The sequence below is a fragment of the Xenia sp. Carnegie-2017 genome, unplaced genomic scaffold (assembly GCF_021976095.1).
Source record: "Xenia sp. Carnegie-2017 unplaced genomic scaffold, XeniaSp_v1 HiC_scaffold_22, whole genome shotgun sequence".
In the NCBI taxonomy this organism is placed as follows: domain Eukaryota; kingdom Metazoa; phylum Cnidaria; class Anthozoa; order Malacalcyonacea; family Xeniidae; genus Xenia; species Xenia sp. Carnegie-2017.
In genome coordinates, this window is record NW_025813485.1 from 3315348 (window position 1) to 3330797 (window position 15450).

Sequence of the window (15450 nt, forward strand, 5' to 3'; positions counted from 1 at the left end):
AAGAGAAAAGTGGGACATGGTGATGATGGCGGACTACTGTTGGAATTTAAAAAGAGTGCAAGCACCAAAACATTCGCGACAATCAAAAAAACGAAAATTTAGACCGTAATAATGCAAACATTAAGTTTTCATTTTTAGTTACATGTACTGTACATGAAGTCTACATGATTCTTTCTTGGAATACTGCAATTTTATCATAAAAACTGACATTTTGTTTTGAAACATCTTGAAAACATGTAAATCTTGAAAACATTGTTTTAAAAAAGTCGCATAATTTTAAATTCAAATTTGCAAAAAAATTTGACCTCCGAGGGGCAAAATGAATGTTATTTCTAGATTTAGCATAGCAAACAAATAGTAAATCAGTCAAAAAATATCAGACACCTTTTAAAAAGTTTCTTTTTGTTGACCAGTGTAGTCTTTTGCATGAAAATTCGTGATGTATAGCCCCTTGAATGAAAAGTGGTGTACTATAGTCTTTTGCATGAAAATTCGTGATCTATAGTCTTTTGCATGAAAATTCGTGAGCTATAGTCTTTTACATGAAAATTCATGAACTATAGTCTTTTGCATGAAAATTCGTGAAAACTATAGTCTTTTGCATGAAAATTCGTGATCTACAGTCTTTTGAATGAAAATTTGTGATCTATAGTCTTTTGCATGAAACTTCGTGAACTATAGTCTTTTGCATGAAAATTCGTGTCCTGTAGTCTTTTGCATGAAAATTCGTGAACTATTGTCTTTTGCTTGAAAATTCGTGAATTCTACTCTTTTTCATGAAAATGCGTGAACATTTTCACATTATAGTCTTTGGTATGAAAATGCATTAACTATAGTCTTTTAGTCTTTGGGATAAAAATGCATGAACTGTAGTCTTTGATATGAAAATATGTGAAAATGCCTAAACTATGGTCTTTAGCATGAAAATACGTGAACTATAGTCTTTTGCATGAAAATTCTTGAACTATAGTCTTTCGTATGAAACTTGGTGATCTATAGTCTTTTGCATGAAAATTCGTGAACTATAGTCGTTTGCATGAAAATTCGTGAACTATAGTCTTTTGCATGAAAATTCGTGAACTATAGTCTTTTGCATGAATATTCGTGAACTATAGTCTTTTGTGTTAAATGTGTGAAAATGCATGAACTATATTCTTTGGCATGAAAATGAATGAACCATAGTCTTTGGCATGAAAATGCATGAAGTATGGTCTTTGGCATAAATATGTGTGAAAATGCTTCATCTATAGAAACACTATAATTCATGCATTTTAAAAAATTTTCGCATTTTACATACAAAGACTATAATGCATGCATTTTCACACATTTTTATGGCAAAGACTATATATATTTCGTGCATTTTCATGCCAAGACTATAGTTCACGCACGTTCATGCATTTTCACTTGTTTTATTGCCAAAGACTATAGTTCATGTATTTTGACATATTTTCATGCCAAAGACTATAATTCATGCATTTTTACTCATTTTCTTGCCAAAGACTATAGTTCATGCATTTTCACACATTTTCATGCTAAAAACTATGGTTTATGCATTTTCATGCCAATGACTATAGTTCATGTATTTTCATGCCAAAGACTATAGTTCACGTATTTTCATGCTAAAGACCATAGTTTAGGCATTTTCACATATTTTCATATCAAAGACTACAGTTCATGCATTTTTATCCCAAAGACTAAAAGACTATAGTTAATGCATTTTCATACCAAAGACTATAATGTGAAAATGTGAAAATTTGTGAAGATGCATGAGTTATAGTCTTTTGTGTGGACAAAAATGTAGACAAAACATAGATGAAAGAAGTACTAGTTGACAGAAATCTGAAAACCACACTATTCTTTACACAAAGGTTGTCGAAAAGAAAATAAAAAGCTAAACAAAAAGTCGACACAAAGATGGACGAAAAAAAAGACAGAAAGTTAGACAAAAAGATAGACAAAAATATATACGAAACGAGAGACAAAAGATAAACGCAAAAGTAGTGACAAGATAGACACAAAAGTAGACATAAAAGTGTACAAAATGATGGACAGAAGGAGGAAAAGGTAGAAACAAAGACAGACACAAATTAAACAAAAATGTAGACAACAAATATACGAAAAGATAGACAAAAGTAAAAAAAATGGACAAAAACTATACATAAAGATAGATACAAAAAGTTGACATAGAGATAATTAGATGGATAAAGAAAAAGGGAGACAAAACGATAGAAATATAGAGAAAAAGGTATACAAAAATAAAGACAATTAAGGCAAACAAAAGGTAGACTTAAAGGTAGACACAAATGTACACACAATTTTCGTGATAGATGTTTCATTTAATGATAGATGTTAGTCACCCAAGAAATCAGCTTTCAAGGAGGCACCCTGAACAAAGTTAATTATGAAAGTAAAGATAAAAAAGAAGGATTGTATATTTGAGCAAGTGGAAGAACTGGATATTTCTCATCAAAGATTATTTCTGAATTCGTGTCCTTGATGGTTAATTGAAAGATCCATTTGGTATTTTTCTATAGATAAATTAAGAGCCAGTTAATTATCGTGCAACGCAAATTAAAACATCGGAGAAATTTATGTAAACACGAAATTTAATTTTTATTAATTTTTTTAGACGGAAAATGCAAAAACACATAAGATAAATAAAAGTATAACAAACATAACCGTCGCAAGGATACTAAGTAGTGTAGAATTATGTAATGGCAAAGACACTTAATTGACGTGTTCACTATTTCTAAGTTTATTTATATTTGCATTTCCATTCAATTTGAATTTTCTTTAAACGGAGACTTTTCTGTCTGTTTATACCGACACTTTGAACTGATGAAAAATCAAATCATCATTATCAAAGCTCGGATTCAACTAAAAAAGTGAATGAAAGTAAATATTACAGCCAAGAGAAAGGTTTGTTTAATACTCCAGTTATAGGCACCACCATTTGTGTTGCATTTTTCAACTTCACGAGCAGGCTGTTCAGGCCAACCAATTTTGTATTTTTTGTTGCATCTTTCTTTAACCAGCCATTCTTGAAGTGGTTTGAAATATTCTTTAATTGGTGCCACAGACATATTTCTACCTCCTGTCAATTTCTCCAATGCAAATTGCCAATGTTTACTTTTGCCCATCTTCAACATATCACTACAAGAACAATCTTCTCTTAATTCATGAGTGAATTTCTAAATTGGTAGGAGCTGAGATGTTCCATTTTATTGAAACTACAAATCATATTATAATATGAAAAATTGATATGCAGTGGTATGAATTCAGATTTGTTTTTGAGCTTGAAATGAAAAGCAAGGGGAAGTATAAGAACGATCAAAGAAGACGTGGAAAATTGGTTCGAAGAAAAAGGATGTTGTAAATGGAGGGAGATAAAATGTTTAAGATGAAGAGAATGCCACAAAACTGGGACGTGTCTGATGAATTCGGTAACCCCTTTTACTGAGAAAAATCTAAATCAAAATGGCAATAAAGCTTACCCAATTTTTTCTCCAGCTGCAGTAGAATTGTAAATAGAGCATTTGTAAAGAGGTCCATCAAATTTTGCTGCTTCACATGCTGCCTTGTGAAATTGGAACTGAAGGACATAGCTTATAAAATATCTAAACATAAAAGCAGACGACTCTAAAGATTGTAAAGAATTTCGTAAAATCAAATAAAAAGGAATATTATATATAGTTTGAAATGCATCTTTTGTCATTGTACCAAAATCAGCCATAGAAAATGACAATCAAAAGTGAAGAATAAAATTGAATCATTATTTGATGAATGCAAAGAAAAAACCAAAGTCACTTCTCTTGTTTTTTTTCATCAACTGGCGAAGTTTTTAAACGCGCTCCAAAGTTGAAGGTTTATACCGTGAAAAAAAACGATGATTGCTTTATACAGTAAATAAAATTAACCTAAGTATAAAAACCTACATGATACAATAGAAACTTCCGAATCCTCATCTGTGTATTTTGTTACAACAACCAGGCCAAAAATTATATTTTTCTTGCGTTCAGTAAAAAAATAGAGTTAACGAGACAGGATACCTTATGTAAGGTACATTTGAAGGTATATGAAACTTGGCTCCAGGATCAAAGTCATTTTCACTTCTTTCAACAGGTGACTTTATTCCTTGGTGTTTTTTTCTAAGACGCCACCATTCTGCGTTGTAATTACTATCATTAATGACACCATTAAACACTTTCCATCGCCACTGATCAATTAGATACCCAAACGGTAGAAATGCTATTTTTCTCATCGCCATTTTCATCAACGCGTTAATATCTGCCTCTATAACATTCAAATTCATTATAGTCCAAATTTTCAAAAAATTCTTGCAAAATTCGAATTTGTGAAAATAGAAATACCAGATAATTACAGAAAAATTTTCCAGCAAAAAGAACATTTACGGCCAAGTGCTCAAATACAAAAGACCACACAAATACAGTTGTGATTCACAGTTATATACGAGGTTTTCAAGCTCAAGATGCTCATCATTATGTACCGATTTTTGATTCAATACGGTCAAATCCCTATCAAAACTTTTTGTCTTACCTTTATCACTTTCATAGTTTTTTAACAAACCAAGTGTCTTCAAATGTGTTGGGGTATCAACTGAAAGAGACATCAGATCTCCTACAGCTTCATGAAAACCAGGGTTCGCTCCAGTCCGATAGACGATGGGTAAATGCCAGTATTCCAGGAAATACTGAATATGCCCAAGTTCATGATGTAACGTTACTAAATGATTGTGATTGATTTGTACACATTGCTTGATTCTAAGTAAAAAAAATTACAAGACATTACATAAATATAATGAATTTTTTTTCATAATTAACATGATTCTAGCTAAAGGCCTGTTCACACGATCCGATATGTCGGATCCTAAAAAAAACGGATTGTATGAACACATATAAAGTGAGCCTCTTACTCAGATCCGTCAAACTAAAAAATCGGATGGAAATAGAACTTGCTTTATTTTCAACCGACAAGATCAAAGTAAGCCGACTAGTCAAATTACATCAAGTTGAAAGACGGGAAACAAAAACGAAAATACCAAAAATATATTGATAAATGTACTGGATAGCACAAATGGCTGCTGACACGACTTTAAATATCTAAACGATTATAAATATAAACAAAAGTATCGCACCGTCTGAACAAGTAACCAAAAGTCGGAACCGAAACAATCGGACCGACAAACCGGATCGTGTGAAGGGGCGTGAAGAATGCATTAATGTTTTTAAAAATAATTGCACATCGTTATTGCATGTGTGAGCTCTTTATTACAATAATAATTGCATATATTTGTCATAGGCCAAAGAAAATCTGGAAAACTCATTCATGAACTTTGTAGAGGTTTACAATCATAGCTATCATTAACCATACTAAAGTTAATGGTTTGAACTCGGGAGTATCGTTACATGTTTGTAAATGATGATCGTCCAGGTTGGTATAGTCCTGAGAAGGACTGTTTTTGTTGTTGTTGACTGACGTTTCGACAACCTTAGCGGTAGTCATCTTCAGAGTCAATTTTTTTTTGACTCTGAAGATGTACTACTAAGATGTACTACTAGGTAATTACAAACATGTAATTAACCTTACTGTTTTCAAAGACTCTGTTTAAATATTATTAGCGCTCGAAAGCTTATAAACCAGGTACAATTTTGACATAGAATTAGATTGGTAATATTTTTCTGTTTTCGTGAATATTACAATCAAATAAAAATAAAGCATCCTCCAATTTTCCTTTTAGTATCATATTATTGTTTTAAAATGTATTATCACATTATGTTTATAAGTGTGTTTAAGAATCCTTACTTTAATTGCCGTGTCTAATTGAAAATGTTTGCTCAACATTTGAAACTGGAAATTTTGGATGTATTTAACGCCATGACCCCGTTGGCCGTTGCATAAATAGATCTCTGTGTTTAGTTTTGATTTAATCATTATTTTATGACCTTTACTTATTGACTCACCTCACGTCCTTGTGCAAAGCAAAATCCCAAGCAGACGCATGACATACCACCTCTCGATCAGTTGGTTTATGTAATAAAGACTTATTATAGAACGCCGGAGGTAGCGGTTTAAGACCAAGAGAAACAAAAAAAGACTCGGCTAATTTGGTTAATTTAACAGGACTATTGTATCGCGAGTCGTTCTTCAAGTTTGAAGTGATGTCAATGCTGGCTTTGTTTTCGTACGGTTTCACCATGTGAAATATGTCAACCCAACTTTGAGCCCACATATTACCTAGCAAATGCGCTTCGATGTAATCATCTTCTGACACCTTGCCAGGATAAACTTTTGTTAACTTATGTCGGACATACGCATGTAACTCAAAGTATAAAGGTTTAAGATCATTCCAAAGATTTTCGACCAATACATCAAGATTTTCCACCTCATACCACGATCTCCACACTTGTCCCTGATCAATATAGCCATTTTCTCTTGCGCCTCTGTTGCTTAGTTCGACGAAACGTTTGTAAATTGGTCGCATTTTGCGGCCGGACGCATTGCGCCATCCCCACCAAGAATGAAGAAGTTTGTTATAATCTCGTGATGTGGACATGAGTTTGACTAAGTCAGGATCGAGCGATTTACCCCCAACTTTAGCAGTGCTGTAAAGTTCACTTAATTTCGAACCTAATTGTTTTTGCTCTTTTAACTCGCTTTCATTCTTAAGAGCAGAAGACATTCTTAAAAAACTAATTTGTCTTGCAGCATCTTCTTTCAGTTTTTTTACATCGAATTTTGATGCGTTGTTACGAATCTTTGCATAAACCTTGCTGTACGACAGACTGGCATTAACCTTTCTTTTTGAATTGTGTTGCGTGATGTTTGTGCTATAATCCCAGGACGCTAGCATAAATTCGTATTCTTTTCTTTGTAGAATTATATTGGCACGTTTTAGAAATGTTTCAGCATTAGCTTGCTCTGTTTCGTTGACTGCTTGTATTGTCGGTGAAAGCGAGATAAGAGTAACAAGAGACGCCAACAAAGTGCACAAGAAAGCCATTGAAATTTTCACCTGAGACAACATTAAATGCCTGTTTTATAAAACGTTGCGCGTACACTATCTTTACAAACTTCGACGATCACAGTGTGAAGGTTTTATTATGACATGCAAATGTTAACACATACAAGCGTGACAATTCAATTCATGCAGATTGATATCTGGAGCACAGTATGGGACAGGGATAAAACATTATGCGTAAAATTTATTTTCAATCAGCTGTAGTTTTTGAAAACGAAAAATTCCAAGACATGTTCTCATAATATACACTTCATTGAAAAATATATATGACAAAGTCAGAATCTGAGCACATGTATAAGCACTCAAACTAATATCATGTTTAGTTCATCTAGAATTTTTCCAAGTTGTAAAATAATCAGACTTGGTAAGTAAGCAAATATATACACGACAATAAGTTCTTTGTTTAAAAATAGATCATATTTTCTTTAATGAAGTAGAAAAACAAAACGTATAGTTTAGTTAAGTTTCTCCAATATCATTATTTGTTTTGACCAAGCCTGGTGCCGCTACATCCGCCATGCGCGACTACCATGAATACCTTAGCATTAAATCCTAAATCAAATTTATTTTTTACGCAATTCCAAGCTTCTTTCTCTAAATATACTAATAACAACAGCAATCTTAATTAGTACTTTCACACATTTATACCTTGGTTGATAATTGTTTTCCTAACATAATCTAATTTTCAAACAATATATTGCGGAATAGTGTGCATTATCTTACCTCGAATCTGAGTAAATCCTTAACGAGATTGAACAAAGTATTTTTTGATTTTATAATTATGACAGTCTTTATATATAATACAAATACAGTTTACAATTATGCACAAAATGAACTGAATTAAGCCGATGGCATTTATATCAACTTAGAATAACGTTTCATATTACATGTTAATTGGAAAATTCCAGTGGCAAGGGGCCTTTATCCGTTGCCTGGAACGTTTACCAAAAGTGTTGTTCTACGTAGATTTATAATATTTATTCCAATGTTCAAGACGCGATTTACTGTAACTATTGAAAAAGTATAAATTCTCAAGTGTTTCGATATATCTCGATATCTATTCGCACTGTTTTCGTGTATAAAAATATAAGACGAAATGAAATCTTTGTAATGATACTACTAAGATTGGATTAAAAATTTGCACGTGTTGAAATTGATATGTCAGCAACCAATTTGTTATCTCTAAGTTAAATTTCACTCATTGTATGTAAAAAATTTCATAAATTAATAGAAAAGCCCTACAAAATTTACAAGGAAGCGCACAAGTCCAAGATTCTAAGCTACAAATCGAATTGAATATTTCATCAGTAGCAATATTCTTTTTATGTTAAGATTTCATAACAAGCCTTGATGTAAAATAGACTTCATTATCGTATAAATCAAAATATAGTACACATTTCGATCAAAGCTTACTGTACAAGAAATATATATTTTGCCACATTTTACAATAGCTATATCACTGGCAGTCAGCAACAGCACCAAGTAATATTAAAGTAAAAGAAATGCTAATAATATCCCACGATATTCTCTGACTGTCACTTAAGTTTAAATAATTTACACTAGATTAATATATTTTCGTACAGTACAACGTAAGAAATTTTAGTTTAAAACGATGCTGATGATTTCCCTTTTTTAAACTAGTTTAAAATTAGATTATTGGTTAAAATTAAAATAGTGTTCTTATGTTCAGTTCAAACTCTCCTTTTGATAAAGAACTGCTCTTTCTCACGTCCAAAGCAAGCTCTCCCAGGCAAACAATGGCAAAATAAAATAGGTACGCACGACGCACAAAAACACACATTCTCACAGTTAAAATACATGGAAAAGACAAATGCATTGTACACTTTTACAGTTTATGATGCAGCAGTAGCAACAGAGGATGAAGTCGTACCATCCATTAATGCAGTGCTACTAGTGCTTGGTGCCGATGAATCTGTTGATGTGTTTGTCGCAGTTCCTGCTACTGTACCTGACGACATATTCTTCACATGAGATGGAATTAAGGTTGCATTCAGTGAAGGCTTTATTGCAAGTTCTAAAAAAAACAAAACAATCGATAAACGAGCGAAGACTAGCAATCCAGTAATGCAATTGAAAAATAATGTTGATCTATGTGTGAAATGTCAGGGAAGGATGATTTTTTTGGCAACACAGACATTGATGATGAAGGGTCTATATATAGTAATTGCAACTGAAAACGTATTTGATTGTTAAAGTAAATGACATTACTTCATTTCATAGAGCCTAGAAGTCTAGTGAACTGTATTTTCTCTGGTTTAAAAGCATTCTCACGATACATGTTACAAGAAAGTAAAAAACAAAGCAGATCTCACAAGTTTATTACCAACGTTAAATTTTACAACCTTGAAAAGCTCAAGAATATTAAATGCACGAAGAGCATTATGGTATTGAGTTGTGGGCAAAACTTGTTTGATACTCGCCTGAAGAACTGAAGTTAAACAAAGGCGGTAGCTCTTTTCCATTTGGTAAACTAGTATTAGCATCTCTCAATTCAGCAAAGAAATTATGAGCACATGCTTCAACTGGAGAAAGTCTTTTTGATGGAGTATACTCAAGTAGTTTACTACACAGTAAAGTTGCTTCGGGAGGAACGCGAGGTCGAAATACCTGAAGATTATTTGTAATTTAACCACAGCAACAAAATACAAAGTTCCATCAACAAGGAAAGAAAAAAATTTACAACTGACAGTAGAACATATCTTTTCATAAATTGTTTCACGAAGATTAGCTAAAATGCTGTAAGGCAATTTCAATACCTTGCTCCAAGGATGAGGCTTTATTTGGGGAAATTTAAATTCTGTATAATGAGGATTCATTTCTTTGATTTGTTCTCTGGAGGGAGTTCCAAGTACTTTAATAATTTCTACAAGTTGATCTACGCCACTGTCACCAGGAAATATAGGCTGTCCAAGAAGAAGTTCAGCTAGAACACATCCAGCCGACCAAACATCTACATTTTTCAAATTAAATCATTCAACACGCTATTTGCGATCTTTAAAACGATTTTCAGATTTGTCACCACGACAAAGTCTCTATCTTATTAATATGATTTGTACATTCGTAAGTGATATTTCCTTAACAAACACGTCATTGTATATACGTAAACTATTGCGAAAACACTATAATAGTACCCAATTATTGGCCCAAAGTCCAAAACCTGGTGAGTATAGATCATCACGAAGAATATTTATTTTACTAAGACCACATAATCACATTAACACCTCTTTCCTTATGTACTGAAAAGTTATTTGAATGTTAAATATCTTAGGTAGTTTCCTACTGCATGTGGGGCAAAAAGTTCAAGGCATTGAAAAAATAATCATATTAAAAGAACAATTGTCAATAATGTTAATAAAAATTGGCAGAGATTTCCTAAATGTTGGTTTTATGAAAGGGAAATGTAGGCTTAACTCAAATACCGCCATTGTTTATTTTTTGGATTTTGAGAGAAAAGTTTGCGTTTCTTGAAATACATACCACACCAACTGACCGTCAAATTTTTTAACACATTATAGGTCTGTGCTAACTAAAAAACTTGTAGCTAAAATTTGATTATCAATTTCTCACTTGACGTGTTAGTCAACTACAAGACGTGGTTTAGTCAAATCAGACACACATTTTCTGAAACTCAGCACAGTAAATTATCTTGTGAATTTTGTTGCAGATTATTGAAATTTTGTTCTACAAGCTCTACGATTATGCCAGAAAAAAGAAAGAATTATAATTACTTTTCTACTATTGATATCCTATTGTTCATATATTTCGTCGACTATACTCAGTACAAGATCTGATCGTGAAACCAATGTTTAACTAGTAGCTACCACGAGAGAATCGTGAATAGGACGATTTTCAAGTATTTTGACTCCAAAATAGGATTGCAGATGCTCGCTCATTGTTCATAAAGTTAATTTACTCATTTTTTTTATAAACATGGTGATACAACACTGGAGTTGCGAATAATTTTTGTTAAAATAATTTATAAAAGTCAAATCCACAAATTAGCATGTCAAAAAAATACATAGTTCATCTAGACATTAACACAGCATTAGATTAACATTGTGCATTATACTGACTGAAAATAAAAACAACGTGTAATACTTATATGTAACCTCAACACATTTGGGGTATAACCATGAAAAATACACATGCTTGCATGCAACTACGATTGAAATACTCAAACTTTAAACTCATTAAATCCTGATTATATTGGTAGTATTATAATCGGGATTTATGATTACGTAGTAAACTGTATGGAGATAAATCTAAAGAGCGATCGGTTTGTGTTCATTGCTCTTGTCTGATTTACTTAGACAACCATTTGGAATACTTTTGCCTATTTGGTAAAAATTCGATTTGGCAACTTGAAATGATTGATAAAAAATGATTTGCAAAAGCAATTGTAAACAATAAAAAAGTAAACTAAAGAAAGAAACACTCAACCTACCTATATTTGATGTGTAATCAGTTGCACCAAATATCAATTCAGGCGCACGGTAATAACGTGAACAAATATAAGCAACATTTGGTTCACCTTTGACAAGGACTTTGGCACTAAAATTCAACACTAATGATAATCTGCCAGTTTCAAACATACGAAAACTATTTTAATTAAGTACCTTCCAAAATCACATAGTTTTAATACAGCTGTGTCAGGATCAAGTAATAGATTTTGTGGTTTGATATCTCTATGACAAATTCCTTGTGAATGGATGTATGATAATGAGCGAAACAGCTGGTACATATATAACTAGAAATAAAAATAAGTACAAGAACAAAATATATAAGAATTGGTCCATGTGTTTGATACTCGTTGATAAATTAGTAAGAATTGAAAAAGATTAAACATTTAAGGAACTAATAAGGATTGATAAGGATAAAAATGGATCCGTGAAGATTTTGTATGTGCTGGTGATGCAAGTTTGGTGGCTACTTTATGTGTGCATGCTGTACAATGTCAGTTTTTTGTAAGATTCTGTTAATTTATAGCTTGATTGTGAGATTTTTTGTATATCAAGCAATTAAGCAAAAACAATTACAATTTGTGTCAAATAGTAATTGTTTTGGCTTAATTGCTTGATATACTAATATTTTTTGAGAAAATCTATCCCTGTCTTACCCCTTTAGCCAAGACAGGAAGGGGATTTGCATCTCTCCCATGGCAAATGCCCCCTGATAAGAATTGACACAAAAGAAATTAATAAAATTTGATGAAGAGTTATATCTAAGGTCTTTAAAAGGATCCCTTAGATGCACAAAGAATTGATTGGGATAGATACATAACAGATTAAAGGTAAGAGGCTCTGTTTAATAATGATGGGAAATACCAAGAATACTGATTTGGTTATGATTATCAATATGTACAATTACTTATATAAAAAATATTATTGTACCAATTACTCAAATGACTACTCAATGTGTAATATCTTTAATATATCTTCATTAGCTATAGCCCACATATAGTTTATATACAAAAAATAACATGTATCTTTGAATATTGATACACTAAGCATTAATAATCACTAGGGAGCAGTTATTTTGGTTTTTTTTGTCTAAAAACAAGTTTAATGTTTTCGTTGACATGACTCCCGGTCACCCAATCATTTATTTGCATCATGTCAACTTTTCGGATCATATCTTTTTAAAATACGTAATTCTAAAACCTTACTTAGAAGAGGAGGCATTTCGCTGAGGATGGATTTTTAGACATATAGTTGCTGTATTTCTATTTTAATTCTGATTGTTAAATTTTGTAATAAATATGCCTAAAAATACCAGTTAAAAAGGAGAAATTCAGCAAGCAAAAAAATAGTTCACTACCATTATAGTATCCATTACATTTGCTAGTAGCCTGGTATTAAGGTAGCCCTATCAATTACTCGGTAATCAGTATTCACCTATCATTTCTGTTTAGAGCTTACAAGAGTAGCATCTATGTTGCTTTCTCAAGCTAGAGTAGTTTTCGAGAATTTTTCCAAAACTTGGGAGAAATAATAGCTTTGGGAGCACTACTTACTAGGGATTGAAAACTGTTGCTTAGAGTAAACAAGGTCATACACCGTATACAAAATAAGTGTAATATTATAATAAAGCCCTAACAATAGCACAAAAATTGGTAACAACTGGGAAATGGAGATAACGATATTGCCGCCAAAGTGGGATAAGTCCAGTGACCCATGTTTAAAGGTATGAACTTCAATCAAAATTGGATGAATGAATGAAGCATGTCTTCAATGAACCCATGTTTAAGGGTATAAACTTAAATCATAATTGGATGAACGAATTAAACATGTCATTGATGAACCCATGTTCATGGGTATAAACTTGAATGAAAATTGGATGAACGAATTAAACATGTCATTGATGAACCCATGTTTATGGCTATAAACTTGAATGAATATTGGATGAACGAATGAAACATGTCTTTGATGAACCCATGTTTATGGCTATAAACTTGAATGAAAATTGGATGAACGAATGAAACATGTCTTTGATGAACCCATGTTTATGGCTATAAACTTGAATGAATATTGGATGAACGAATGAAACATGTCTTCGATGAACCCATGTGTATAGCTATAAACTTGAATCATAATTGGATGAACGAATGAAACATGTCATTGATGAAAAAGGAATTGATCACAATTGATTTATTGATATGGATTGATAAGAATTGACAAGGGTTGATAAGAATTGATATGGATCGATAAGTAATGAAGTTACAAGAAAGTCTTAAATCTGACAAAAATTTACATTAAAACACAATTATTATGACTTAGCAAACAAAACAAAATACCTTGACATGAACTAAGGGGATTGTTTGTTTGTTTTTGTTATAATGTCTTGCAACTCGATAAACAGTTTCTGGCACATATTCTAACACCAAGTTCAAGTATATTTCTTCTCTCTACATAACAAAACAATAACACCACAATTTTCAGGTATTTCAAACATCATAAAACAAAATAGTATGATAAAAATAACCCCACTTTTTATGGTTTAAACACAATGATTACAAATCATTTCACCAACATTACTGACCTAAGCAAATAAACTAAGATATTATGCAAAATTTATGAGTCTTTTTACAAAGATTAGTTGAAACTCTTCAGCACAAATTAAAAACTCTTGAAAGAAATAAAGAATTTTGGCTTTAAAGAAATGGTTCTTCAGAGCAGCTCCATGCAAAATAACACACTATTATTTCCACTAAACAGAAATACAATGTACTAAATCAAAAACGTGATATCTTGGATACCTTTAAAATTAGCATTAAAAAAGCTCAAAATATACTTAAACATTGTATTTAACAGAAAAAAATAAAGATTGAACTTTTTTCAATTTATGAATAGGTCAATAATCAAAACCCAAACATTCAATACACAAAAATTCCAATTTGGACAATAGCATACAACATACTAGGATTTAAAAAAAAGATATTTTACAAGTACAACTTCTTTCTTACCTTTTCTCCACTTGAATAAAAGAAATACTTTAATTTGACAATATTGCAATGATCTAATTTTCTCATAATTTGAAGTTCTCTGTTCTGTAATAAAATTAACTCACATGAAAACAAGATTTCAGTAGAAAATTTTCAAAATCCTTGGAAAACAAACACCTGTCTGCAAAGACTGTGAAAAAAAATCTAACCTTGAATCTTTTATCCTGTAAAACTTTTTTAATAGCAACAGGAATATCTCCATCACACAATCTTGCCTGATAAACAACACCAAATGACCCATTTCCTATAACTTTAGTGTCAGCATAACTTATTTCTTGAGTTCGGTCGGGCAAAGAACCTGATGTTGCAATGACAGTAGTAACTTTCCCTCCATCTTTGTCCCCTTTAAACGTCATAAAAGATTAAAATCAAGAAGTCAAGACGAGGAGAAACAATAATTGTACATTTTGAAAATAAAAACAGTAGTGAAAGAGAAATTTAGCATATAACTTATTAATATCAAACATTAATACAAATACTCACGACTGACTTTAACTCCGCCATAAGAGGAACCTTGAGATTTCCCATTATCAGCAAAAGAGGTTGTCCGAGGCCTTCCACTCATCTTTTAACCAAAATATAAGCTGAGTGTATTTGGCAACCAAAACCACGCACTGGTTACTTCAGCGTTTTGTTATTATAAACAACATATCAAAAACGTATTAAGGGAGAAAGGCTTTACTCTGTTTTTCTTCAGTCGATAAATTGCAAGTGTATTCAATCAAATTACATAATTTCTCCGACTTCAGAGAATTCCGATTTTTCAAATCCCTTAAGCTGCCATTAGGATGATACAAAATAGTCAACCCAGTACGAATCCGCTACTCTTTTCAGTCTTTTCTTCAAAAAAATTCAGTTCAAAATCAATTTACAATATGGCGGCTACTTA

General features: G+C 31.9%; 2 protein-coding genes across 3 annotated transcripts; both read right to left on the reverse strand.

Annotated features, from left to right (window-relative positions):
- Positions 1–2588: 2588 nt before the first annotated feature.
- On the reverse strand, positions 2589–8173 carry LOC124446807 (angiotensin-converting enzyme-like). Of its 2 annotated transcripts, XM_046997689.1 has the most exons (6): positions 7763–8173; positions 5982–7033; positions 4558–4781; positions 4050–4293; positions 3495–3617; positions 2589–3153 (listed from the first exon to the last, which is right to left on the reverse strand). In XM_046997689.1, exons 2-6 carry the CDS (start codon positions 7019–7021, stop codon positions 2874–2876), a joined length of 1911 nt encoding a protein of 636 aa, XP_046853645.1. In that variant the 5' UTR covers positions 7022–7033; positions 7763–8173; the 3' UTR covers positions 2589–2873. The 2 variants fall into 2 exon arrangements, with proteins under 2 accessions (XP_046853645.1, XP_046853644.1); XM_046997688.1 differs by lacking the exon at positions 7763–8173 and having other exon boundaries at positions 5982–7345.
- Positions 8174–8448: 275 nt separating this feature from the next.
- LOC124446809 (glycogen synthase kinase-3 beta-like) lies at positions 8449–15427 on the reverse strand. The gene is made up of 9 exons (XM_046997690.1): positions 15045–15427; positions 14711–14904; positions 14523–14606; positions 13854–13964; positions 11677–11807; positions 11505–11611; positions 9817–10010; positions 9481–9667; positions 8449–9074 (listed from the first exon to the last, which is right to left on the reverse strand). The coding sequence occupies exons 1-9, from the start codon at positions 15124–15126 to the stop codon at positions 8893–8895; spliced, it is 1272 nt and encodes a 423-aa protein (XP_046853646.1). The 5' UTR covers positions 15127–15427; the 3' UTR covers positions 8449–8892.
- Positions 15428–15450: the final 23 nt, after the last annotated feature.